The sequence below is a fragment of the Argentina silus genome, assembly GCF_951799395.1.
Source record: "Argentina silus genome assembly, chromosome: 19".
Lineage (NCBI taxonomy): Eukaryota > Metazoa > Chordata > Actinopteri > Argentiniformes > Argentinidae > Argentina > Argentina silus.
The window spans coordinates 17,395,975-17,423,015 of record NC_139673.1 but is presented as its reverse complement, the minus strand read 5'-3'; the positions used below and the strand labels follow the sequence as shown (position 1 = coordinate 17,423,015).

General features: G+C 45.4%; 1 protein-coding gene and 1 pseudogene across 3 annotated transcripts in view; both read left to right on the top strand.

Moving 5' to 3' along the window:
• LOC310820110 (SH2 domain-containing adapter protein D-like) overlaps positions 1 to 26,187 on the top strand; it is a 31,587-nt gene extending 5,400 nt beyond the window's left edge. Inside the window, exons 2-4 of one of the 2 annotated variants that reach the window (XM_083691631.1) lie at positions 12,440 to 12,575; positions 21,967 to 22,054; positions 22,171 to 26,187. In XM_083691631.1, coding sequence (XP_083547757.1) covers positions 12,440 to 12,575; positions 21,967 to 22,034 — 204 coding nt within the window. In that variant the 3' untranslated portion in view covers positions 22,035 to 22,054; positions 22,171 to 26,187. The remainder of the gene's footprint in view (positions 1 to 12,439; positions 12,576 to 21,966; positions 22,055 to 22,170) is intronic. The other variant, XM_083691632.1, reaches the window with a different exon arrangement.
• LOC310819882 (cytochrome P450 3A27-like) overlaps positions 1 to 27,041 on the top strand; it is a 186,679-nt pseudogene that overhangs the window by 75,097 nt on the left and 84,541 nt on the right. The window lies entirely within an intron of this gene.

Here is a 27,041-nt window from a genome sequence, read left to right as displayed (position 1 = left end):
TTCTTTCATTTCCATGGAATAGACATCAACAGCCTCACTAGGCTTCTTTTTGTTTTATGTTCAATCTGTTTGGATGTTTTAGGATTTATGGTGTTTTACAGTCTGATTGAATTGGATTCCTCAGCTGCGGTATGCCGTAGGCGTATTGTTTGTGTTGCTTGACAGAATTACTGCAGTTTCCTTCCAACTACAGGTCTGATCTGCAGTCCCCCAGTGTGGGGGTAAATCAGGGCAGTTTGACTGGCCTGCAGATTAGCTGCCTCTGCCGCGCCGGTGGATGGCCTGAACTTTCCTCAGCCTCATTCCCCACCACCACAATCTAAAAGCCCTTTTTCTTGAAAGCCTTTTGCCCTGGCATTCCAGACAGGGGGAATGTGATTAGCGCATCCTGCTAACTCTTTGTACTTCTACTCTGTGCTCAGAGCTCTGGTAGTGATAGGAGAAAATGTCAGATGTAAACATTACCTAGCTGGGTCCCTGACCTCCCTGCGCACCGCGGAATCAATCATGTGTTGTGTGGGTATCTCTTTGAGAGCAGTCCTGTACCTGTTTGAGTACTGTATCAGATGAAAGCTGACAGGGTTGATGGCTAGTTTAGCAGGAAGTGCCCTTCTATTCCCACCTCAAACAAATAGAGGTTAGTTGAGGTAGATCGCCACGTACAGAGAGTATGTCAAATATTGCCTCAGAAAAGTGTTTTTGCTTCGTTATTGCCCAATGTAAGAGAGAGTCATTTCAAATGAAACACCTGTGGCAGTTTGAATGTTAACTCGGTATCAGAAGTCTGCAAACACAGAATGAGGTACAAATGTAAACAGAGCAGAGAGCACACAGAGTTTGTCATACAGCCTCTGTGTTAAGGCCATAAACCACTATTTTATTGATGTTTATTATATGTTCAGAGTATACGAAAGTCCTTTTTATAACATATGGACACATGACTCGTCTCTCTTGCCAGTAGTTTAGTTTCAGACCACAGAGTATATATTTCCAGGACACTTTTGGTTGTTGTATGTTATAGTTTCTGAATACTATATCTGGAACAAAACCACACACGTTTTGAATTGACGATTTAAAGCAACATTTATTGTAATAGTGTGCACACTAGGTATGATTCTTGAGACAATGTATACGTTTTTCCCCCCACAATTATGATAATTGGTCTCCCACAACCAGTGGTCCTTGGTTGCTATGGAAACACTGCTCAATGATTATAGCTCGAGTCTGGTCTATGATTGCCTTAGCCCAAGATATCCCTTGAACTGAAGTAGGTATGACGGTTTGGTGCTTGATGTCAATCATCAGTTCACTGTTCACTGAGGTGTCCAAGAATGCATACTAATAACTATTTGAGGTATCCCAACCACTTTGTTCAAGCTATTTTTCTACCAACAACACTTGGGACTTCACGTACCAAGAATTTCTAGGTCCACTAGGCATACACTCATTTAACACTTTATTAGGAACACCAGTACACCTTCTCATGGTGGAGGTGGTGTATTGGTGTGGGGAATGTTTTCTTGGCACACTTTGGGCCTGTTAATACCAATCAATGGGCCCATTCAGTCATCGCTTGAATGCCACAGCCTATTTGATTATTGTTGCTGACCATGTGCATCCTTTCATGGCCACAATTTACCCATCTTCTAATGGCTACTTCCAGCATTATAATGCACCATGTCACAAAGCAAAAGTCGTCTCAAACTGGTTTCATGAACATGACAATGAGTTCAGTGTTCTTCAGTGGCCTTCCCAGTCACTGGATCTGAATCCAATAGAACACCTTTGGGATGTGGTAGAACGAGAGATTCATAGCTTGAAAGTGCCCCTGAAAAATCTGCAGGAATTGCGTGGCACAATCATGTCATCATGGACCAGAATCTCAAAGGAATGTTTCCAACATCTTGTGGAATCAATGCCACAATGAATTGAGGCTGTTTTGAGAGCAAAGGGAGGTCCTACCCAGTCTTAGTATAGTGTTCCTAATAAAGAGTATTTACCATTTACTGCCCATAGCAGCTGCACAGGGAATCAGTGAGGATCTGCCCTCTACATTCCTCTGACCCAGGCAGGAATCCTGGAAGACCACATTGGGAGGAAGGAACTCAGTGCTTTGCTGGTCCAATGCCAAACCAGCTTACTTTATTTACGCCCCACCTCTGGCTCAGGATGATGATGTCATCCTAGGGGAGATGACAAACAGGATGACAGGGTGGAATGACATAAACATGAGGACAGAATTCAGCTTTGAAATGTGCCTCTCTCTTACCAAGGATGTTACTTGGCTCATGTACTGTATGGATGGGTGCGGACCAGGGAGGTAGAAATCTGGGTTACGTGTGGGCTCACGTGTGTTTGATACCATTCCTTATTCCATTCCATGCATTACAATGAGCCGTCCTCTGATTTCTAACTCCACCAGCCTCCCCTGGTGTGGACTGTGTACTGTAGTGTACTGTATGTGGCTATTTGTTAAAGATAGACTCTGGGTTATGATGTCATGCCAAGAAGTCACAGCAACTTTTACCAAAGATATTTGTAGTAAAGATGTGACCAATGGTGCAGGCACTCATTAGACGTTGGCGCATGTGCACTGTTGTAATATGCGTGCCAGATTTGATCGCCTCCTCTCGTTTCTTGATCGTCTCTGTTTTGAAATCATCTCTGGTAGCGTTGCCCCGCTCTTTTCCCATTGATGACATATCCCAGAGTCTACCTTTTAATGACAACATTTCAAAAGTCAATTTCAGGTTTTTGAAACGTGATTTTGATCTATTGATATGCCTAATCACAGAACACAGACTGACTGTAGCAAGAACAATATGTACGTTAAAGTGTTAAATTGAACTTGTTGACACAAATTTTATGAATAACCCCCACGTGTGCCTGAAAATTATAGTCTTTAGAGAATGGAAATTGTGGCCAATTGTTTACTTTTTTCTCTCTCTCTTCCTCAGTTTAAAGAGGTGTAGCCTAGCCTTCTAGTTTAGCGGCTAAATGCTGTGTATTTTCTCTAGCTCTCCAGCTGCACAGGCTGAGGCAACCCAATATGTCACAGTTAGCTTGTATGCTAAGCTAGCAATTCTGTCAGCCAGGAACGTCGCACGGCGACACATGGCACTGTTTTGTTTAATGACAGTGTGTCATCGGGCCTGTAAGGGGAGCCCTGGCGGGGAGGCACATCGTCACGCACTGATTAAAAGGAAACCTTGAGCCCTGAGGTTTCATTCCATGCCATGCAGCCATCCAGGGCACAAACAGAACAGCATGAAGCATGGATGTTTTATTTTTAACCACCCCTCTCTCGCCCTCTCTCTCTGGTAACAGTAGGACGGCTGCTCTCATCACTGAGTACGCACGACTGTGCTTTACCCACATAGTTGGGCATTTTGGCTCTTCCTAGAAGAGGCCCTGGGTTTCTTTCTGACCTCTGGTGTCAGGAACATAGGAATTATCCGGTGGTGTTATGGAGGCAGATCAGAGGCTAGCTGTGCTGTTTTTGTATTTACTCTTCAGGAGGCAGAGTGGAGCTCTTTCAGGTTATGGCCCTGGTCAGCGGAGCTACCCTGTTATCTGGGCTCACTGAGTCGCTGGGGCCTGTAGAGGCTGACTCTACACTCAGTGGGGGTCAGGCCCACTACAGCCTGTGCGTGTACGGGCGCGCGTGTGTGTGCGCGTGCTACATAGTTGATAAGAGATTTAACCTTGGTCTTTCTCCCACCTACTGGTCTTTCATGGCTATTACATATGGCATGCATGCATGCATGCAGTCAGTCAGTGTTATCTATCTTAATGTATTCCTGAATACACCAGAGTGGTGTTTAAAACTATCCTGCATGTGGCTTGTTTGATTTTAAGTGATCTGATTCTTTTACGTTGAGACTATACATGTATATGGTATAGTTTAGCCACATGCTGAACATTGCTCAGGGAGTGATTGGACCAAAGGTAAAGAAACCAGGCCACTGTCTGCTTTTGTTTGGTGGAAAATAAGGAACAAGAGGGTTGCTCCAGGATTAAGGAAGTGCTCCCTTCCTGACAGGAAGTGTTTACAACTTGGTGACATTCCCTTTTGACTGGGCAAGTCCACACTCGCCCCACGAGGAGCATTCTGGGAGTGCTAACTGTGTTGACTCTGGTCTGGCATCCTCTGTCAAAATATAACCAGGGATTCATATTCCTTCCTGTTTCAACTTGAGCAATCTACACTTGGATTGTGACATACGGTACGGTATTAGCACATGGCTCAGGCGTGTTCTAGTGGGAGTCTTACTCCACTCAGGCTGTCGTGAAGTCAGCCTCTCCCCTCCCTCTCCCTCTCCCTCTCCCCTCCCTCTCCTGCTGGGAGAGGTGGAAAACCCCGTAGGCGATGGGGCTGTGTGATATGAGACTCCACCCTGCCTCTGCGCTGCCTTGCTGCTCTATTGTCAGTCTCTGTGCTCTGGGGTTTTGATGTGCTGGTGCCTTTGTACACACACTCAACACACAAAGGCTATCTGAGGCCACAACGCTTCCGACCGCAATCAAGTCATCCTCAACACCAAATTACCCTGGCTTTTGTTTATGTCCTGTGTCCAGGTTGTTTTTCTCCCATCTCAGTAATTCACAGACCCCAAACTTGAAGACTTAAGCAGTCGACAAACCATACTGTGGCTTTGTGTGCGTCTCAGGTGTGTGTGTGTGTGTGTGTGTGTGTGTCTGCATAGCCTTTTATGCAGCCTCTATAAGTCCAACACAACCATTCCATCACACACCTCACACACTACTCCCTCTTTCTTAAATTCAAGGGGTAATAAATCTATTTCATCGGGAGAGAGGGCAGAGAAAGGAAATTGGATTTTGTCAAGCGTATCCTCAAGTGCTTAATCTTGAATATCTGTTGCATATTAAGAGCAACTTAATCTGGTGGTTTACCCTCCAGTTAAGGGACTGAGTGTGTGTGTGTATGGGTGTGCCACAGAGGGGGACCCTGGAGAGAAGTTAGGACTTTGTCACGCTTGAGTGTGTATGAGACTGAGAGTGAAAAGGGGATTAAAAAAAAAAAAAGGATGACTGGCAAATGAAAGGGGGTAATAGAGGAAAGAAAGAGTACAGGAACTCCTCTGAGACATGGGAGATGGAGAACCAGTGCCCTTGAGGCTTTTGGCAGAGGTTGGTTGTATTAGACTGGAAGTAGAGGAACACCTATGAGGACAGGCGCAGGGAGTAGTCAGGCCCAAAGTGCTTCTCCATGTCCTGTTTGTGCTGTCTGCCTTTTGGCACACTGTTATGCAATGTCTTTATGCACAACATAATGATGAAGAAACAACACACACAACATCTTCCCTGTTACATTTGGAGGATCCATATGGCATTGTCAAGAGCAGAGACTCGCAACCTTGAGTGTCACCTTGTGAAACTCTGGGGATGGACAGAGACAAACGCTGGAATGTAGTCGTAAAGACGATACTGGCTAGCACAAACACTAGTTCTATTGTGTATCTCTCTACACGTTTTATCCCAGCACGACAACATTTTTGGCAGATTCTGATACGGAATCATGTGTTGTTCAGAGCTGAAAATCCAGTTCTCCGTCCTCCGTTGAAAGCTAGATGTGTGATTATCTTGAGCAGATATGAGGCCCAAGATTATCCGCTGAAGAGGTAATCTTTCATCTGAACCCTGCGTTACCTGTGGTCCGGATTTGGGCCCTGATCCAATACTTTTAAAATACATCCTTCACTTCCTCCCTTCTTTTGATGTAACTCTAACCTAACATGATGTGATGGGTCAAAGCAAGCTTTTCCACTCTGCTTCGTGTCAGATCAGAGATTTCTTTTCAAGGAAGGATGGGAGGGAGGGGGCATTTAAAGAGTATTCAAACAGGGCCTACAGTAGTTCTGACTTGGGCTGCCCAGGCCCGGCGTGTGGGGGAAGCGACTACTGTGAGGACCGGACGTGTGCAGTGATCCTGGTCCCGCGACTGTGATAGGCCATTCTCAGCCTCATTTAGAAGCTGTCACATGAGCCTCTGAGGCATATCCCCCTCACACGTGTAGGAGAGCAGCCGCAATGCAGCTGTGTAATGTACCTCTTCCTTTCATGGCGAAATGGCGCAAGTCCTGTCCTTTTGTGTTCTCCCCTTTTTTATTATCCATCTCTGATGTTTTCACCCTTAAACACAGACTCATGTTACACGCCATGAGTGTCACCACCGCTATACGTCTGCTAGAAGTGTTCCCGTGCAAACCTATGATCAGTGACAGACTAAATCACTTCCCCATGTGCCCCCCCCCCCCCCAAAAAAAAGCGACCCAGGGGCTTTCCCCCCGGCTGGTGTGGCGTGGCGTGCGAAAAAGCCACCCCACATGGGCGACAGCCCAGAGATCTGAAAGAAGCAAGTTTTTTAATGTGGTCTTGAATCTTAAAGGAGCAGCTAATAAATAAGTCAACGTGGAAAAGTGTGAGCTGCACTTTGAACAGCGCAGATGTCTTCTTGAAAGACGCATGTGAGAATGATGACTGGAGGAACATGAACACGTTGGAGAGCAAAGAAGGGAGATGCTGTAGGAGTTAAGATAATATATAATATATGCCATTTAGCTGACGCTTTTATCCAAAGCGACTTACATTGCAGTGAGTGCATACATTTTTCAGTATATATGGTCCCAACGGGAATCAAACCCAAAACCTAAGCGTTGTTAGCGCCATGCTCTATCAACTGAGCCACAGAGGACCACAGTTAGTCCTCTCACCATAAACTCTTAAATCAAAGTATCTATGATTGAAGAAATGCAGGGTAGGGCAATGTTAGGGAAGGAGGTTCAAATTATATAAAAAAAAAAAAAATTGTGTGTCATTACTAGCACATCGTATGCTAATTATGTATAATCTTACAGGAGAACAGGTTCTTCAACGCTTAATTTGCTTTTATCTCTAAATTGTTCCCCCCTCAGGTCGAGCTGCGCAACCCGCTATTTACATTTTCTTTCGTTTTTTTTATTCTTTCTGAGAGAAGCGACATGCTTTCACCTTGGAACATTAAGCTTGAGAGCCTTTTGATGAGGCTAAAAGCAAAGCTGACAAATTAATTCACCTGAGGACAAATATGATTGTGTTGACTTACTGAGTAGTGCTCTTCCTCTTAGCTGTTGCTCGAGCTTCAATCGCTTGTGGCTGATTGATAGATGTGACCTCATAGAAGAGGGAAAGCATCATGATTTGATTTGCTACCTTCCCTAATTTTTTAAGTAGGTATTCAGTGCTGGCTGGCCCACCCTTGTTTTGGTCCATAGAGCCACTGGCTGATTCCCCCAACAACCAACAATGTCCCTTAGAATTCATTTTAATAAAGTTTAATCAATGTCAACGGTGCATTGTGGGAAAGCTACCTCCTATTCAGTCTTTTGTAGAATGGGTGCTTTTGACTTTGAGCCCCCAGCCCTTATCCAGCGGCCTCACAAGTGAGGAATACAACTCGGCTAGAATCGGGCCTCACAATAAGATTTCACTGAATCCTAACCACATTTACTCCCACGTCTTTGAATCGCACAAGTATCTTATTGATAGCGGCTGCATTGTGTCAACACAGGGGTTTGCAATCGGTTCTGCTTAAGTGAATTCATGCCTTGTGGGGGCATTTCATGTTCGCTCCGGTTGACTGAAGCTAAGTGCATTTATCGTGTTTTCATTTATACAGTCAGTCAAGATAAGTTGGAGCTGTTATCAGTCGGCTGCGTATCTGCTGTTACCACGGCGCTGTGTTTCTCTTTTAAATAAATGTTTATCTGTCTAAATAGGGGAGCAAACATATGCTGGGCAACCTGCTCAGTTCTACTCCCAGAGTTTGTTTGAGAAAATGGTAGCAGATGTAGAGAGAAGTGTCTTGTCTCCTCTCTTCTCTCCTTTTCTTCCTCCCTTACCCTCTCCTCTCCTCCATATCCCCCTCTCTCTCCTTCATTAGTCCTGATAGCCGGTTTTTGTAAACGTAAGAACAAAAGAGCAACAGCAGCAGAAAGAAAGGGCCTTTTGAAGCGCCCTAATGCAATCGAGCTGCTAAGCCCTGAGTCCTATTAGGTTATCAGTGGCTGAAATCCCCCCGTGGCGTGCGACATAAATCACAAACGTCAGTGCTTTTTTTTTTTTTTCGACTCTCATTCCCTCCATTCCTCCTCCTCCTCCTCCTCCTCCCTCTTTCTCTAGCATGCCGGCTCTTGTGATGGTCTCACAGGGAGAGAGAGAGAGAGAGGTCTCATCAGCCAGCCCCCAGTGGCTCTGACACCCCTCATCGTTTCTGGGCCAGCTGTGACATTGCTGTCATAGTTCCGTCCCCAATCATTCAGGTGGCCACTCAGCTGGCTGACAAGAGAGCCTGGCTGTCAAATTTGTCCGTCTGTCTGTCTGTCTGTGTGTGTGTGGGGGGGGGTATTTATCTGGTGCTTCTAACATTACTTAATATTATTACCAAGCTGTTATGTTTATAGTATTTAGTAGTTTCATATGGCTTGAGGGCTTTGATTTGGCTTCTGAAAATATCAGAGATGGAATGGAACCATGCACTCAAATTGATAAAAATTTAAATAAAGTTGGACGCTTTGAGTGTTCAGCTTTGTACGGCCCCTGCTCTGATAATGGACCACTCGATCCGTTCACTCTCCATTTTAGTGGATATTTTCACAGCTCTAATGTAGGACTGGAGCCTCCAATTGAATTGTAATCCCAGAAGCTCCCGTCTCGGAGCCCTGTGGATGGAATGCCAAGACAAAGTGGCAGGTGCCTGTTACACCTTCCCTCCTTGGCTAATGCTTTCGCTAGGCTCAGCCTCAGCCTGATTTGAAATTGACTTTATTCCCTCAGAGCTGCAATGGATTTCAAGCAGTCTGATTGGGACTATTTCTCTCAGTCAGGCTGGATGTCTGAGCAGAGTAGTGGTATGTTCTACATCCAGGGGACGTGTACTAAGCCTACTAAGAGTTGCTTAGTGAGGATCTCACAGCTTACATCCCTGGTTAGAAAGGCTCACATATACAGAGAGAAGGCGGCTAGGTGCTGCAGTGTTGCACTGTGGGTGAATTTGACTTTAATGATAAAATGCGGCTTGGCTGCGGTCCTCACACACCCTGGCATGCCAGCGGGCAGATGGTGTGTCCCCAGGCAGCATCATGGTCTCTGGCAGGACCCCTCTCTCTCTCCATGTTCCCCTGCTCCTCCTGCTGTCTACTCATTAGTGCTGTGTGGCAAGGAGGGGCACACGCACGCACGAGCGCACACACACACACACACACACAGGAACACACACGCACAGAGGAACACATGGGCTAATTGACTTCCTCCTCCCAAATACTGGTGGTTAGGTCTACATGTGGTTCATGGCCCGAAGGGAAAGTAAACACCCAAGTCCTAACTGTGAACTTCTGCTTTCATTGGATTCATTAGGTTACTTTCCTTGTATCCAAAATTCAGTTTCCTCAGAAAAATGAATTATTTAGAATGTGTACATGTATATGTTTTGAAATCTTTGACTGGTAAATGCCTGTCAACACATTGAAATGAATGGTTTTAAATTGAATTTTCTTATATGAAAATGGAACTGTGTGGTGAGACATGTCAGTCAGGCATGGAGAGGCGGCGGGTGCAGAAAGCGTGCACACACACACACACACACACACACACACAAACACACACACACGGAGGACAAGTAGAATTGCACTCTCACTCTGCCTCTCCAGAGCAGGGACATTACCAGGTGTTAAAAAGAGCTTTCAGTGGGAGATTGTGAGAAATGATTGAGAGAACAAGAGCAGGGCTAAATATACTCCTGGCTTGATTATTGTTTTGTTCCTTTCCAGTCCGTTTCATATATAAATCAGTTTTTGTCTTCCATGTTTGATGACAAGCCGTCATTTAAAGTATGTGGGCACAGCGCTTAACACCATTAACTGAAAACCATTTGTGCCAGCATTACCAGTGAAAGGTGTTGAATGGGGGAAGAGGTTGTGGGACACAGACACACACAAACACACACACACACTAGACTACAGAAGGTATTGGTTCCCAGGCTTGCTACTCATTTTGTAGTTTCTCTAAATTACCTGGCTTTCTCTACCTTTTCTCTCTACTATGTTTGCCACACACACACACACTAACGGCTAACCTACACATACATACTGGATGTGTCTGTCTAGTTGGCTAGCTTCCTGCACTGAGGTTCATCCACATGATGTGTTCAGTCAGACGATGTAGCCAGTCCTCTGGCCATATACTTTGGCTGCCATTTTAGGTGATTCATCTCTTGTTTTGGTCAGGATTACTTATGATCTGGTTTGGGTTGCGTGTCTGTACCATGGTTGACAGACAGACACACAGACGTCAAGGTGATTGATTGCTCTGTTTCCATGCAACAAGGTGCGAGGGGAAACTTGCCATTTGTCCCAGTGAATAGCTCTGTGTCAGGGACAGGGGACAGGAACATTACTTTGTAACCTGAATGGCTGAATTTAATTGAAGTTGTGAGAGAGATATTATATTTGTGGTACCAAAACAAACCCAGAGAGTGTTTGTGTTGGATGTTAACCTCCCCTTTTTAAAGTCACAGAAGCAAAACAGAGGAGGAACCCATAATTACACTGTGGCAAAACCAGTCCTAGTTATTTTCCCCAAAACAGATGGAGAAAGCGAAGAAGGTACAGCTAAAGTGTTTAACACACAGTAGCCAGGCTTAAGCACATTTAATGTGCTTCTTAAAACCTGCCTGGGGCAGAATATCCACATTGTGTGAGAGATCAGTTCCAGCCTATACCTGCCACCTTCACTCTGTAAGATCATAAGCTCCTCTTTCCTTGTGCATTGCAACTAATCTGAGGTGAACTTTTCACTCTTTAATACTATGCTGCTTTGACAGGTTTCCGTTTCGTATATATCTTACCACCTCGTAAGGTAATACAAAAACTGCACCAGAACAGGAAGGCTTGTGCTTTCCCAGGTGATGTCCTGTCAGGGGAAATGCTTTAGATACTACTGGGTGCATGCCTGGATTCCCCTAGGCTAAGCTAGGACCTCCAGGGAGGGCTTGGCAGGTGTGTCTTTAGGGCCCTCTCGGGGTGGCCTGTGTGGGCTGTGTTTCTGGAAAGAAGGGTGTGGAGGAGAGGATGGACTGTGGTGGTTCTTAAGAAGAGCTGGTTAAGCTAAGAGGTGCAGGCAGCCTGGTCCACCCCCGGACTGGCCTAGCGCTGTCCACTAGATGAGTGATGAGCTGAAACCAAATCCATTCCTGCTAACATATGACTCATAGTAGGGTGTAGTGCCAATAAACTACATTTTCGTGTGTGTGGGGGTGTGAGACTGTTTGTGTGAGTGTGCGTGCATGTGTGTGTGAATATGTGTGTATTTTATCAGGGTAGGGCTCTATTAAGTTCTTTTCCAGTATTTGGACCGGAGGCCCCTCCAGCCCGTCTGTCTGCCCGCTGGGTGGACTGACTTGACTGACTGATTGCCACCGCCACTATTGTCTATTCTCTGGAGTCCCCAGCAGCAGACAGGCCATCTCCACCGCCTGTTAGCAGCCATTCCAAATCCCCTCCGGTCAGCCTCTCTTTGGATCCAGTGTCCAACATGGCAGATGGAGGAGAAGCGACAGCTCCTCATTTCTCTCTCCAAGTTTACATCTTTACTTTTAGAAAACAATGCTGTGTGTGAAGGGGGGCAATTATTTTATTTTTTTGGAGCCTCAGGAAATGAATTTGCTTGGAGATGCTGCAAGTGTGGACAGTAATTCTGTTCCCCTAAGAGTTGGCTTTATTTCTGCTCAGGATCTCCACTTAATTGCCACCTTCTGCTCGAAATTCTCAGTAAAAGACCAAGACTTGCAATTAGCCACGGCATACAGCCAGCCTTCCTCTAACTCTGCCAAATTGTTTCTGTTAAGACAGTTTACCAGTTGTGGTCTGTCCTCTTTTTCTGTCCTTGCTCTTTGAAAATACAGGCCCTGTCAAGAGTTTGTGATTATATAATTAGATGTAGCCATAGCAGGGAGTGCTAGGTCTTGAAGACCAGGCAGCGGTGCACTGAGGCGTGCGGAGGAAGAGGAGCAGCGTTTATGTAGCCAGCTATTTCTCTTTTCTGTCTTCTGAATGGATGTTGTGATGTGTGGAGAAGATCACATGGTCATGTTCCTTGGCCGACAGCATCTCTCATGATCATCATCGTCATCTGTTATTAACCAGGTCTCTCTGGAAAGAGCTGTCTCAATGCGACTAACCTGGATAGATGAAGGATAAGGAGATCATCTCCCCTCCCACTACTTCTCCTCCAGACTAGGCCCGTTCCATCGTCTCCCCTATGCAACTCCCTCCACTCCTGAATGTTTTGTGCTGTTAAACAGAGCAGCAAGAATTATTTTGTGTTCTCATTCTCTCCCCCCCTCTCTCCCTCCTTCCTTCCCTTCCTCCTCCCTTCTCCCTAGCTCATTATCCTGGAGGACTATGCGGACCCCTTCGATGCGGAACAAGCCGGGGGGACGCAGGGAGCGCCTGCCGAGAAAGTGACGACAGAGAACGATGGCTACATGGAGCCGTATGAGGCCCAGAAGATGATGGCAGGTAAGATCAGGTGTCTGCTTATCCCACAGTGGTCCTGTTGGGCTCAGTGGGTCAAGCATGGCATTAGAGACGCTTAGGTTGTGGGTTCGATACCCGCTGGGACCGTATGTACAGTAAATGAATGCACTCGTTGTATTAAAAGTTGCTTTGGATAATAGTGACTGCTACATGACGTATATGGTTATTATATTGTTCCCCTAGCCTTCGAATCCCTCGTGTCTACTTATTAGGCTTTAACTCCTGTTCACCTTCAGCCTCCAGATAATCGCAGGTTACTTGTCTGGTCATGTGTTGTGTATCTCTACCTTTATCATGGCTGCATATGAATGAGTTTCTTTGTTGACAACTCATTAACATGCTGTTACTTGACCATATGCTGGTTGGCTGGTCGCTGATTAACTTGGTCAGATGGCCCAATGGCACGCTACATGACGGATGCAGTGGACCGCGAGTGATCTCCTATGGAGAAGGAAATACTCGACCGTAAATACAGCTCAAAGCAGTGGTCCTGGTCTCAGGAAAGACAATGCGTCCTTCATGCAGGTTATGTGAAATTAAGAACCACCTCAGCTGAATACATCTTCAGGAAAGACAGGCTTTTACGTGCGTTTCTCCTGGTGCTTTGCAGTAGCTCCGCTAACAACACTAGGATTCAGCTAAAACATGTTTACCACATGTACCACATCAAGTAAAACATTTTTACCACATAATTACATCAAAATCAACATGTTTATACTGTGGCCGACGGCAAATACGCAGGAATGTAAAATGGAGAATCATGAGCGTAGCATATTCCTGCCGTAAAAGAATGTTCTGGTTCATTGGACCATTTATCTACACATTTGGGATTCCAGACCTCAAAATACGACATGAGGCTAGATGAGAGGTTGGGACTGAGGTCTTGACATGATGACCTCTCTCATGTTCGGTGTCATCTCCACCTGTCATCTCCACCTGTCATCTCCCCCTGCCATCTCCCCCTCTCACCCCCTCTCTCTCCCCTGTGTAGTGGCAGAACCACTTTACAGTCTAAACCCCTCCTCCATACTGGCACCCTAACATCAAGAGGTCTTCTAATAGGCCTCCTGGCAATCTCTTGTTTTCATCTGTCTCCCTGCTGTGACCTCCGACCCTAGCCCTTCTCTCAGCTTAATATAAAGGTTTAATGTGACTTTGGACTTCAGGTTTAACACTGTTCCAGTGTGTTCTATGAGGCTGTGAGCATTGTAATGAACAAGGGTCATAACTCAGACAAGGTTCTGCTCTGAAGCACATTTTTGCATCAGAATCAACACGTTATAGCCTTTTTAAGTTACGTATTGTAAATATAAATGTGTTATAATGTTAAATGAGGCAACCAATAACCTCAACAAAGAGATATTAACACATCAATGATCATGACAACATTAGCAAACGTAAATGTCCTCCAGAGTTTGTCGTTATGTCTACTGTATGCGTGATCATTAGATTAAATAATGATCTGACGAAAATCCTCATTTCACATACTACAATTAATCCGACATCTTCATTTTCGATGTTCAATATCGTTCATGTTGAGTAAAGCTCCCAGTTGGTTTGTAGCCGGGATCATATAGAGTTCTCCTGTCAGTTTGCTGTGTGCTGAGACAGCCTGGCTCCCATTTTCCTTGTAGTTTATTCTATTGATTGCCAATTCTTGTCTTCCTCTTGTTTTGACTGAGCTGTCAGGGAGTGTTTGAAATGGTGCTGTTTGTGGATGTAATTCTCCCACTTTTCCTTCCTTGTTGATAACCTCCCTAAACTAGAGAGCAGAGCAAGAGGGGCAATGGTTCTGATTGTTTCATCAAGTGAGTGTCATAGTACACCGTGATTGAAGCATATACACACACACACACACACACACACACACACACCTTGTTTTGTGTGTATTCGATGTCCCAGTGTCATTACTGTATCGTCTCCCTGATAGGCCACAGACCTGGTATGGCTCTGGCAGTGTTAAGCATATTTATCAGGCAGTATCTCATCCTGACATTCTGTGGTGAGAAGGGGGAGCAGAATGTCTGGACCACTGCAGTATAGCAGTGGAGGGACTAAGTGGTGGGAGAACTGATCAGAAACCCTCCCCCCCCCCCCCCTCCTCCCTGTCTCTCTCTCCCCCCCCCCCCCCCCTCCTCCCTGTCTCCCCCCCCCCCCCCCCCCCCCCCTTGTCTCCAGGCTGAGAGAGGTTTTCCACAGCTGTGTGACTCTGCATTGTTAACAGTGCCAGTCCTCTCCTAGCCTGTCTCCATGCTCTGCCTGCTAGCTAAAGAGTGGGCTGCTGGAGCTGTGATATCATACAGGCACTGTCCAGGGTTCTCCTTTCTAGTACACTAGCTCCAGAACACTAGATCTCGCTGAAGGGCATACAACTGTCTCTAAACCCAAAGAGGAACTGTAACTTTCATATTCATGGCTGTCAGAGCAAGTTTTTCATTTCCATCCAACCAAATTTATATAGACTATTAAAAGCATTGGTCTCCCGCCTCCCCTATAAAAGCAACTGTAATTGTTTCAACCTGTAAAATTCGGATGCGTGTGAATCACAGTTTCATATAAAAAGTGTGTCTAATTAATTACGGGCAGCGGATCAGTGATAAATCAGACCCGTTTCATTTCTATTAGCAGGGTTTATTCTGTCCACCCTCTGCGTCTCATTGTGTGGATACACCAGCAGTTCGACAGTCTCATGTTTCCTCCTGGATTGGATTTGTCTGTATGACAAAGCTCAAAGCTTGACTTTCTATGCACACACACACACACACACACACACACACACGCACAGGTTCATACACACATGCTCTCTATCTCCCCCTCTTTTGTGCTCCCTGTGTCAAGCCCCAGTATTAACATGCTATTGCCTCTGCTGCAGGAGAGAACATCTCCATTGTCTTGAACAGACGGCAGGAATAAACATTTTAGCTTTTTATAGGCCCATTTGCTAGTCCATGAATTTGATCGTCTGGCATTTAAGAATCAGATTGATAATTATAGCCTTAAACACTGAACAAAGTCATTTCTTGCTTAGTTTGCCTTGATTATTTTGTTACTGTGTTTTAATATTTTATTATGGCAAATTGTGGTACATTGTCCTCAGTTAAGGTTTGAATGAGTGTAAAGCTATTTAAGATGATGCAAGCTACTGTTTCAAAGCTTTTTTAAATGGGGGGCGTATACTGCGTAAATGGGGGGGCGTATGCTGCGTTATGCTAATATAAAGATGTTTGGAATTGTTTATGTAATGGTATAATACTATCTTTGACTGCGCCATATGCACACACACACACACACACACACACACACAGAGCTCCTTTAGCCTGAATGCTATGTAAGCACCCGTGCAATACTCTCCACCTTAAGCTGCAAATGATCCACATTACACTGTATATGTGTAGGGTTGGGGGTGGGGGTGGGGGTGGGGGTGGGGGTAAGTGGGTGTGTGAGTTTTCCCCACTAAGCTCCGAGCCAGCTGATTTATGAACATTCTGGAGGTGCATGTCACGACTTACTAACCTGCAAAGCCTGGCCCATAATCAGCTCTGGCTGGTGTGGCCTACACCAGGGCCTGCAGTTATGTAGAGAAGTGTACCCACAGATACTCAGACTGTATCATGTTGCCTGGGTGAGTGTGTTTTGAGTGTATTGCGTGTGTGCTTGTCATGTGCACACGTATGTGTCGCTATACAGGGCATATGCTACGTGTGTGTTAATGTGCGTGGCTGTGTGAGTGATTGGCCGGATGGAATGTGCTGGTGTTTCCCCACTGTCAGCTGCTGTTCTGCCCTGCTGATTTATGTGGCGTGTGTGTGTGTGTGGCATGTGTCTGTGTGGCGTGTGGCATGTGTGTGTATGTGTGCATTTGTGCATGTGCTTGTGTGTGTGTGTGTGTGAGTGGCGTGTGTGTGTGTAGAGAGAGAGACTGGGTGTGCATGCGTGGACAGGCCCTGCAGCAGACCCCACAGTGTGTGTGTGTGTGTGTGTGTATGTCTTCAAAAGCACTGATACGAGGCTGTTTGTGTATGTATCAAACTGTGTGGTGTGTGTGTGTGTGTGTGTGTGCCCCTTCTCAGCTGTCAGCCAGGCCATTCCTCACATATCCCAGCAGTAGCATCACCACTACCTAATTACAGGTGGGGCTGGGCTACCGGAAGAAGGGCAGGAAGCAGCTCCGACCCCCCCCCCCCCCCCTTGTGTGTTCTTTCTCTCTTTTACATTGTTGTATTTGTTGAGACTTGTTACACTGTCAAAGCCAGAGCGGGGAGGCCTGGGTCTCTACTGCAGAGCTGTCCGCTTTAAGCCATTTTTCTCAGTGTCATCCCCCCTCCCCATACACACACACACACACACACAGACACACACACACACACACAGTCTTTCTCTCTACACAGTACACACACACACACACACACTCTCTCTCTCTCTCTCTCTCTGTACACAGTACACACACACACACACACCCAGGGGCCCATTCTCCTCAGCCGAGTCAGCCATGTGAGAGTTTTCCCACAGCAGGGGGACGAGGGGGGGGGGGCTGTTGTGCAAACAGCCAACATGGGGGGGGGGGGGGGACAGACGGACAGACGGACAGACAGAAGTCAGTCGAACGAGACAGAAGTCTTTCCTCTGGTGTGACATACCACTGTTTGGGCCAGTAAATATGACAAATCAAACACACACACACACACACACACACACACACACCCAGACACACATTTGCTGCCCCTCACATTCATCCAGGTGATAGGCCATACCCAGTCGGCGAGTGGGTATGATTGTGCAACGATCCAGAACGTTCAGAGGTAAGGGTTGATGTTTTCCGTCGTCGCTCGCTGACTCATGGTGGGAAGACCTTCTGGATCACCTTGTTTCTCCTACACGGTTAGCACAGTCGGGAACATGCTTAGTCAGTGCTGGGAAAAGTTTCCTAACGCTGGCACTAGCTGTGCTCTTATTCCCACTGCCAAGCAGATGTGCCCTTCCTACTGTGGAATCATTAATCTAATTACTCATGATGCCGTAGTTCTACCCACTCAGCTCCGAAGAGGAGCGCTGGTGTTTTACTGCCTCGGTTAACGCTGGCTTGCATGGCCCTCGTGTGAGTCACACTATACACACACACACACACATGCATACATACATACTCTACACACACACACACACACACACACACAGTCAGACTTCAACCCTGCTCCGTCCACCACAGCAGATGCCTACCTGTGGCTTTATTTATAGGGCCATTTAGAGGGTGAGTGGAAGGAAATGTGGTATGCAAAGTAGTTTCTAAAAGGTGGGTGGGTGGGTGGGTGTGGTTCACTCTGGTCCGTGAGAGTTTCTAAAAGGTGTGTGTGTGTGTAGAGTGTGTGGGTGGGGGTATTCACTCTGGTCCGTGAGAGCTAGCTACATGTAGCGGCACATTTCTTGGCCCCATAAGCCCGACTGATAGCTCCGAGCTGAAACTGGAGGAACATCCTGAACAAGTACAGACAGTGTTCATCTCCTCTCCCCAAAGGTGGATTTTCTCAGCTTTACGTAACGCCGGCGCTGTGATTGAGAAACTGGGATTTATGCTTATCTTTGTTTCCCCCCCCCGATTTCACAGTGCTATTTAGTCATTATCCTCTCCTCCTCAGATTGACATTGGAGTCTTAGATGTGTGTCATGCAGATCTCCACAACTCGTCGGAAAATAATTGCCTCGCTGCACATCGAGGCCCGACCTCATTATATTTCGAGGCAGAAATAGAAGCATTTATTTCTCCAGGTTTCAGACAGAGGAGAGGAATGTCGGAAATGTTACTGCTGGCTTTGTCTGGCGTATTCCACAGCTGCGGCCTTGGCATTTAGTGAGGCAAGCATAAACGGTAAAGCATATGAGGCGCAGCGTGGGGGGGCCAGAGCAAGTGTCTAGGACGGTTGATGACTTATTGACGAGATGAGAGGGGTCTCGCACTCGTGGCCGAGCCTATAACCCCTCCGCCTATTCACTTAGCGACGGCGGCTGCCCGGCACCGCCGCTCGATACGTCCTTATATGATCTGATGCACGTCAAATCTGTCCCCTTATTCATTATCAATACATTTTACTTCTAGACTCTGTGGTGGGAGAGGTGAGACTACCTACCTCAATCACCTAATATCCTCTGTATGAGGGATCAGGAGTCTGGCTTAAGATATTTGAGGTCTTCCACTAATGCTTTTCCCTTCATAAGTGGATTTTCATTAGGATTTATTGCCTGCGCGTGTGTGTTAAAGACAAGCTCGGTAACGGTCTGGTGGAAAAAAATCCATATTTGAATATTTCGAAAAGAAAGAAAAAAACATGCTTGATGTCCATGTCACGCACAATGCAAGCACTAGAAGAGTCTCAGAAGTGCAAACTCTGCATGCAAGGCAAGATGAAGTGAGCACACCCAAGTTTGTGATGTCTCCTGTAGAGCAATATTTAGAATTGGGACGAGAGTGCTAGGCCACATCTGACTACTGCAAGCCCATGCTCTGTCAGTCCTACCGTTGGCATCCACGTCCCCACTGGCCACCATAGGACCACATGGGCTTTCTCTCCTGCAGCCCTGAACCACAGAGTACAGGTTACAGTTCCCCCTCCCCTCCTCCCCCCTCCCCTTCCACCTTCCCCTGCCTGGCCCACACGCCTGTAAAAGCGGCCTCTCTCCCTGACTCATATGGAACAGTGAGTTTGCACTGAGCTGTTTTACTGCCTGCTGGAGCACACACACACACACACACCTCTTGGCTGAGACGTACAGTAAGCTCAGGATGTGAATGAAAGGAGGAGAAGTGTTGTGGGCACACTGGCAGAGGCCCCGCTGGTAAGGCAGGCTGTGCCAGGGGGATGGATAGATGGGCTGGCAGACAGGATGGCCATTCGTCATGCCGGAGCAGGCACGGACATTGAGCTGGGTGGGCAGTGCCTCCCCCGCAGGTTGGGGGTCCTCAAGCCATTCCTTCCTACACAAGATTAATGACTCCATTAATCCCTGTCACGGCCACTGCGGATGACGAATATGGCTCTGCAGAATTTACACCCTCTATTTACTGTGTCCTCAGTTGCGATGCTCGCCTGGTCCAGCAGCCCAGCTGACTCTCACAGGCCACCGTAGGACTCCTCAGTCACACCAGTTGACCTATCAGACTGCTCTGAACTTCAGCTCTGAAAACAACTTTTTTTAATGATTTCTTTCCTTTTTTTTTTTATAAAGGAGGGTGGAATTCAATTCACCTTTCATACTTTGTTATATATTTAGACAGGGGGAATGATAGATAGATAGAGGAGAGGAAAGGGGCCACGGGTGGATTTGAACCTACATAGCCATGGGGCGAAACGCATCTGGAGACTGCTGCATTTAATACACTGCACCACACTCCAGCTCTGAACACAACTGGTCCAGAGGATCTGGGGAATCATTTGATACGTCAAGTCAAATATCCATTTCCCCACTCAGAGGCTCGTGATGTGTCTATGGGCTGACTGCAGACGTCTGCGGGTTTCCTGCTGTCGGATTGTTGACCGTTGGAGTTGACGGGGCGGTTTGGTCAGGTCTGGCAGGCTGATGAAGGAGAGCAGGAAGGAGCCGGTTTGCTCTGGTTTAAATGAAGTGCTGTGGTGTTTTTCTGCGGCGGGCGGTGGTTGAGCTGCCTGGGAGGAGAGAGAGCTGCAGAGGAAATCAAGGTTGTTGGCACTTCCACCGTGAAGGCAAACTTGATTAGGTGCGAGAATGAAGGAATGAGTGAGGGAGGGAGTGGGCGTGAGAATGAGAGAGAGAGAGAGAGAGAGAACGAGAGAGAGAACGAGGACGGACAGAACAAAAGAAAGAGAACTGAGAGACCGAGCTAATGCAGAACCTGTGCTCTGCCCTCTCCAACGTCTAAGTGTGTGCTTGGCTCCCTGCCAGATTTACGGCATATCCACACCGTTAGCACAGCGTTTAAGGACACACACCAGCGTCTGCAACCCAACACAGCCCCTCTAAAAGCACCAAGGGGATCAATAGATTGAATGATACCTCTGGGTCCATCTGTACCCCAGTGAGCCTTGATTACAGGTCGGTGGGACTAGTTCTGTCATAACTCCACAATTGATCACCCTCACCCTGTGACCAGAGTGATTTTGTGTCCCTGTGTCCTCGTTGGGGACGTGTGTGTGTGTGTGTGTCCGTCCTTAGTCAACTCTGTTCAGAGGACAAGGAGAGTGGTCCTGTGGGAGTGGGGGCAGACTGGTGTGTGTGTGTGTGTGTGTGTGTGAGAGACTAATGCTTCTCAGAGAGCAGGCTGACAGCAGGGCAGGATGAGGTGGGTCTGAAGGGGCGAAGGCACTGATGAAGCTGTCATCATAACCCCAGCACCATCTCTCCCTCTCTCCATGTTTCCCTCTCTCCCTCTCCCTCTCTCCATGTCTCCCTCTCTCCCTCTCCCTCTCTCCATGTCTCCCTCCAGTTCTTTCTGCTAGAGACTGGACATGCCCATTCCCTGCCATGATAGAGTTCTTTATACGAGTCTTGTTGTTTTGTAAGTTAACCCAAGGGTCTTTTCTCTGGGAGCCAATTTATCTGTGACATTTATTCAGGAGTGACCTTCTCTGTGTTTGCCTTCCAGAGACACACTGTTGTCTGCTCTCTCACGGAAACACAACTATTATGCTGTCTGGATTTAAACATTTACCCTTCAACGTCCCTCTATAGGGATCTTTGCGATGAGCTATGAGAGGACAGACACACACACACACACACACACACACACACACGCACACACACTAACACAGCAGTCTATCACTGATGACCCCACTCACTCATTCAGTGAACCACACACACAATGAAACACACACACACGTCCTCACTATCTCATCTGTCCTAACATTGTCATTCACTGCCATCAACGGAAATCAATGTTTCCCACATTATATTTCATGCCAACGTCAATCAAAAGTAACCTCAAACCAAGTACTTTAACAAAGTGATGAAGGCTTATCAAAGGTTACAGATGCATAGTCTTGAACCAAAATAAGAAAAACATACAATAATGATTGAATGGGTGGACTATGGCTTTAAAAGACCCAGAAAACAACCAAAATATCGTATGATGAAAAGAAAGAGATTCCCCAGACTGATGAAGAATAATGGACAGATGCCAAAAATAGAAATGAGATTTTTTTTTTAATATACTGTGAAGAGGAGGTGAAAGTAATAAAGGGAGTGGTGAAAACAAGGGAACAAAGCTTTAGTCACAGTGAAAAGGTAATTAGTGAACAGGAGAGAAGTGCCATCACACTTACTTGAGATTTTTTGATCATTTTGAGTTACAATTCTAGTGTTTCTTTTTTGTTCATCTGGTTCACTTTCTTACCTCTGTATCTATCTACAGTTTTCCCGTCTTTTCCAAGGGTAAACAGACCCAAGTTCAATACCCAACAGCCACACTTGGCAGAGTAGACAGCGAACACAATGCACAGGTGGGCTAATGGAAAACTGTTTTGATAGATTCAACAGTTTAGATTGTAGATTCATTGATAGGTTGGTTGATTGATTTACATTGAGCAGGACCTCTCTCTTTATGTTCCTTCCTCAGATGTCTATCCACAGCTGGACAATGGTAATTTGCTGAAATGAACTGTGTATTAACAGTCAGGAGAATTCAAAAGGTAAGAGGAGACTAACAGCAAAAATATGTATAAAAAGTAGCTTGAGTAGAAAAAATGTGAAACAATAAGCCTACAACAAAAACCAAGTCACCAGTGTGGCTGAAGCCATATTTATTTTGAATGGCCATACCTGAATAAAGTATTCATGCAGTAAGTTATGGTTTATAATGTTTGTAGAGCGCACACATACACTCACCGGCCTCTTTATTAGGTACACCTTGCTAGTACCGGGTTGGAATCCCTTTTGCCTTCAGAACTGCCTTAATTCTTTGTGGCATAGATTCAACAAGGTGCTGGAAACATTCCTCAGAGATTTTGGTCCACATTGACATGATAGCATCACGCAGTTGCTGCAGATTTGTAGGCTACACCTCCATGATGTGAATCTCCCGTTTCACCACATCCCAAAGGTGCTCGATTGAATTGAGATCTGGTGGCTGTGGAGGCCATTGGAGTACAGTGTCACTCATTGTCATGTTCAAGAAACCAGTTTGAGATGATTTGAGCTTTGTGACATGGCACGTTATCCTGCTGGAAGTAGCCATCAGAAGATGAGTACACTGTGGTCATAAAGGGATGGACATGGTCAGCAGCAATACTCAGGTAGGCTGTGGCGACAAAGAAACAAACATCTGTTAATACTTATAGACACCTGTTCTGTCCTCATACATAGCTGAACACCTCTAAACACCTCCCAAGAGTCTGGAGACAGAATGTCAGTCTGACTTCAGGTTTATTGACATAGAAAGAGTGAAACTGAGAAAGAGAAACAATAATCAATGATATGGTTTCACATCCACACATTGCCTTGCCATACATCACAGAGATGATCTAACAAAGAAATAGCGACATATAGCTACAATGTGTTGTATTAACATTGAAATATAGTATCCTCTCTTAGCTAACATAACCAAGAATACCCAATGTGTTCTTATATAATGCTAGTATGGTCTCACATGAAGAAATAAAAGGTAAGTTTACATAATCACCATGAAAGCCAATAGGACAAGCTTAAACTAGCATCTTCCACAACACAAACATTTGTCTACAGTGGGATATTACTGATATCCTCGCCACAGATGTTGTATGATGCAACAATACACAGGTAAATATCATTTTATGCCACGTCCTACACATTTGGGGTAGTCAATGGTCCGAGGAGAAGCACACCTGATCTCAATGCCTCTCCTTTCAGTCATAGGGTGAGAGTTAGGGTAGGAGTTTCTCATAGAAGTCTGTCTGTGTGTGGTAATGCTGATCTGCACTGTGACTGCAGCCTTTTAGGAAGTGAATAGGTTGGTTTCACATACACTAAAATATGTGTACTTCAAGTAATCTTGTCTGTCTACAAGAGGGCAGCATATCATCATTTCAGATCTGCAATCAATGAAGGGGCTCAACAGTTTAAATAAATCATATTAATATCTATTGTTAAAGTTGAAGGGTTCTCCCTCGCCAGACTCTCTCTCTCAATGTGAAGAATTACTTTGATGTATTTGAAAATAATCTTCTACATGCAGATGCATCATTTACTACTATGTAGTAGTTGTCATTCACTCATGGCCTGTCTGAAGGTGTTGAGCAGGACAGGTCTCAGCACTCATCCACTCAAGGTCTCTGATCCAGCACTCCTGTCTTCTTTTCTTTCTCTCTATCTTTAGGATCGATCCCCATTAGCTGCCGCCATTAACAACCACATATACACTCACTGGGCTCTTTATTAGGAACACTATATTAATACTGGGTAGGGCCTCCCTTTGCTCTTAAAACAGCCTCAATTCTTCGTGGCATTCATTCCACAAGATGTTTGAAACATTCCTTTGAGATTCTGGTCCATGATGACATGATTGCATCACGCAATACCTATAGATTTTTCAGGTGCACTTTCAAGCTGTGAATCTCCCGTTCTACCACTTCCCAAAGGTGTTCTATTGGATTCAGATCCAGTGACTGGGACGGCCACTGAAGAAAACTGAAGCACTTACACATGGCCACATTATTATGGGGGTTATACGTCCTGTTATCTATAATTGTCTTATCATTATGCTTATTACTAATTTATTACATGTCCCCAGCATTTTCTTTTTATCTTGTAATTGTTATTATCTATTTATATAGGCAGGCCTGCTATGATTTTAAAATCAACACCTTACTTTGCACTTTCGCCCACGAAGCACTTCTTCTCCTAAAGCATTCACACCCTGATGGTTCAATAGCGCTCCAACAAATTCTTCTTGACTTCCCTCTAGTGTCCATTTTTTGGCAGCAGCACACACAGTCCACCCTTCAGACCCACTCAGGCCTAAATAAATGCACCACAATAACATACAATAAAAAAAGGGGTTAATGGGCCCTGTAGTGGCCGAAGGAAGAATAGAGGGGGGAGGGGGGGGACTCTGTGGGACTAGCTCTGATGGGGGTGGGTGTGTCCAGGCTGTGGGCTACTGTAAATGTAGCTGTGCACACCAGTTCTTGAATATGTTGTCTGCTGTGGTGCTGGTCCAGTGTGTGTTGTCTGGTGCAGTGAAGAATGTGTCATGGGGTATTTCTAATAGGTTGGAGAGGTGTGTAGTGATGTAGCTGTTTAGGATCCTGAGGTTGTGCTGTCCTTGCTGGCTAAGTTGGTGTGTGAAATTGATAACTGGAATGTAAATGTTTGCATTGGGGTATGTCTTTGTGGCCTGTTTGTGAATGGTTGCTAATTGTTTCAGTGATGTCTGTGGCATGGGTCATGGTCTCTGTTATTGATGTCCACCGAGAGAACCACTATGCGGGCATGGGGTGGATGGGGGCCTTTTCCAAAACTTTGGTGAAATGGTAGCAGCAGGCCCCAGGGTAACTGTCAATTTATATGTTGGGGTTGGTGAAAGGAGGAATTTGGTTCAGGTTACAATCCCCCAATATCAGTGTCGGTTTGTGGCCTTCAAAATTCCAATCTGTCACCTTATGTTGTAGTCTGGCTTTGTGTTACCAGGGAGTTTTAGATTTTTCCTTCACACTGGCGTCACCTGTTGATGAAAGGGGGAAAGGTGAAATGACATCATCAGTGTGTATGGAGATGTGACTATCTGTGTCGCTGAAGGGTGCACATGGTTGTTAAAGGGATAGAGATTGCTGCTACAGAGGCCCGAGGTTGACGCCTCGCAGGACGGCAACAGGAAGGACTGCAGGGGGAAGATAAAGACATCAGGAGATTTACGAGAATATGTGTTGTGTATTATAATATATTAAGATAATACATCATAATTCTGTACTCTCCTACACACCTGCCTGCCTGCCAGCAACATGAAACCAGAGGCTGAGAGATGCCTGCTGCACCTGAAGGTACAGACAAGTTCTGATGTTGTTACTGTTCCTTCTCTCTAGTATTTAGCATCCAATCTATTGTTCAGTTTAAATGAGTACTGTGAACTAGCAGTAACTCAGAGCCTTACCTCAGGGCGGGCTGATGATGCTTCTGGACGACATGTTTGGTCAGGAGGTTCCCTGGTACTTCAACACGGAGTCTCTGGTCGTTGGAGTCTCGAGCCTCCTGGAGCACCACCTTCAGCTTCTCATGACGTCCTTCTGAGGGGGCACACACACACACACACACACACACACACACTTGCTATTAAGTAATCGGAATAAGTCATTTTAAATGATTGGAAGTAATTTTATTCTTACCACTAATGTTGCACTCCCCCTCCCTTTCTCTTTTTTTCTCTTTCTTTTTTAGGAATTCCACAGGGTCAGACTCCATCGGTAACCGCAAAGGATACTTCAGTGAAATCCAATAAGTATTCTAGTTAAAGTTTAAATAATAACCTCACATGCCTTCTTGTTATGTCCCCCCTCTCTCCTTTTCCCCTCTCTCTCTCTGATATGCAGGGCCACAGGAGTCTCATTGTCTTTACTTACAGACACTTATTACATATATTTGCAAATAAATGAGTGATGGAGTATCTCAAATTGATTTAATGTCTCTGTGTTTTCTTTTCTTTTGGTGACACTTAACACTAAGGTTTCCTTTTATAATGGGTTTATAATTCAGTTTGCACATTATAAGCATGTGTTGCATTTATAGCATTAGTAACAGTGCAGCCACATATTTTCAAATTATTTGAATTGTCACTATCTATGAATGAATCATTAAAGAGAAGCTACGGGATATGGCAATAACTATTTCTGTATTATTTAACCTCTTATTTTGTGTCTGAATTATCAATGCATAGTTTGTACAAATATAATCAATTGAATCACTGTTTTATCTCATTCAGCCACAGACTCCCTAGTTTATCATCGCCAACTTTAGAAGCAGCATTACTGTTAAGTGTGTCGATGTCATTGGTCTACGTGGAATCCACACACAGACGTACCACACTGAGGGCATGTAACAGGGACCCGTTTCCAACTCATTAGCGCTACATTGAGAACTGTAGGCTGAGATTATAGAAATTATCTTGTAGAATCACTTTAATAGTCAAGAAACTACTCAGAAATCATACCACAATTAAACTTGAAAAAGTTCCAGAAGAAACATTGTTTCTCTTTAACAGAGCAATATCCAAGACTGCGTAAAGAGGGAGAAAAATATCTTTCTTAAAGATCAGATTTTAGTAAATAGATATTATTGCACACAATTGGGCTATAAGAATCTCAAAGACAGAATCAAACATTTCACTCTCTATAGTAGTGATTTTGGTGTCTAGTGTCAGAGGAACATATTTCATCCCCACATTAAGTAAACACAACTAAACTAATTCATATGTAATGTCCTCCAACTTTACATCAAGAATAAAGACACACTGTGTACTCT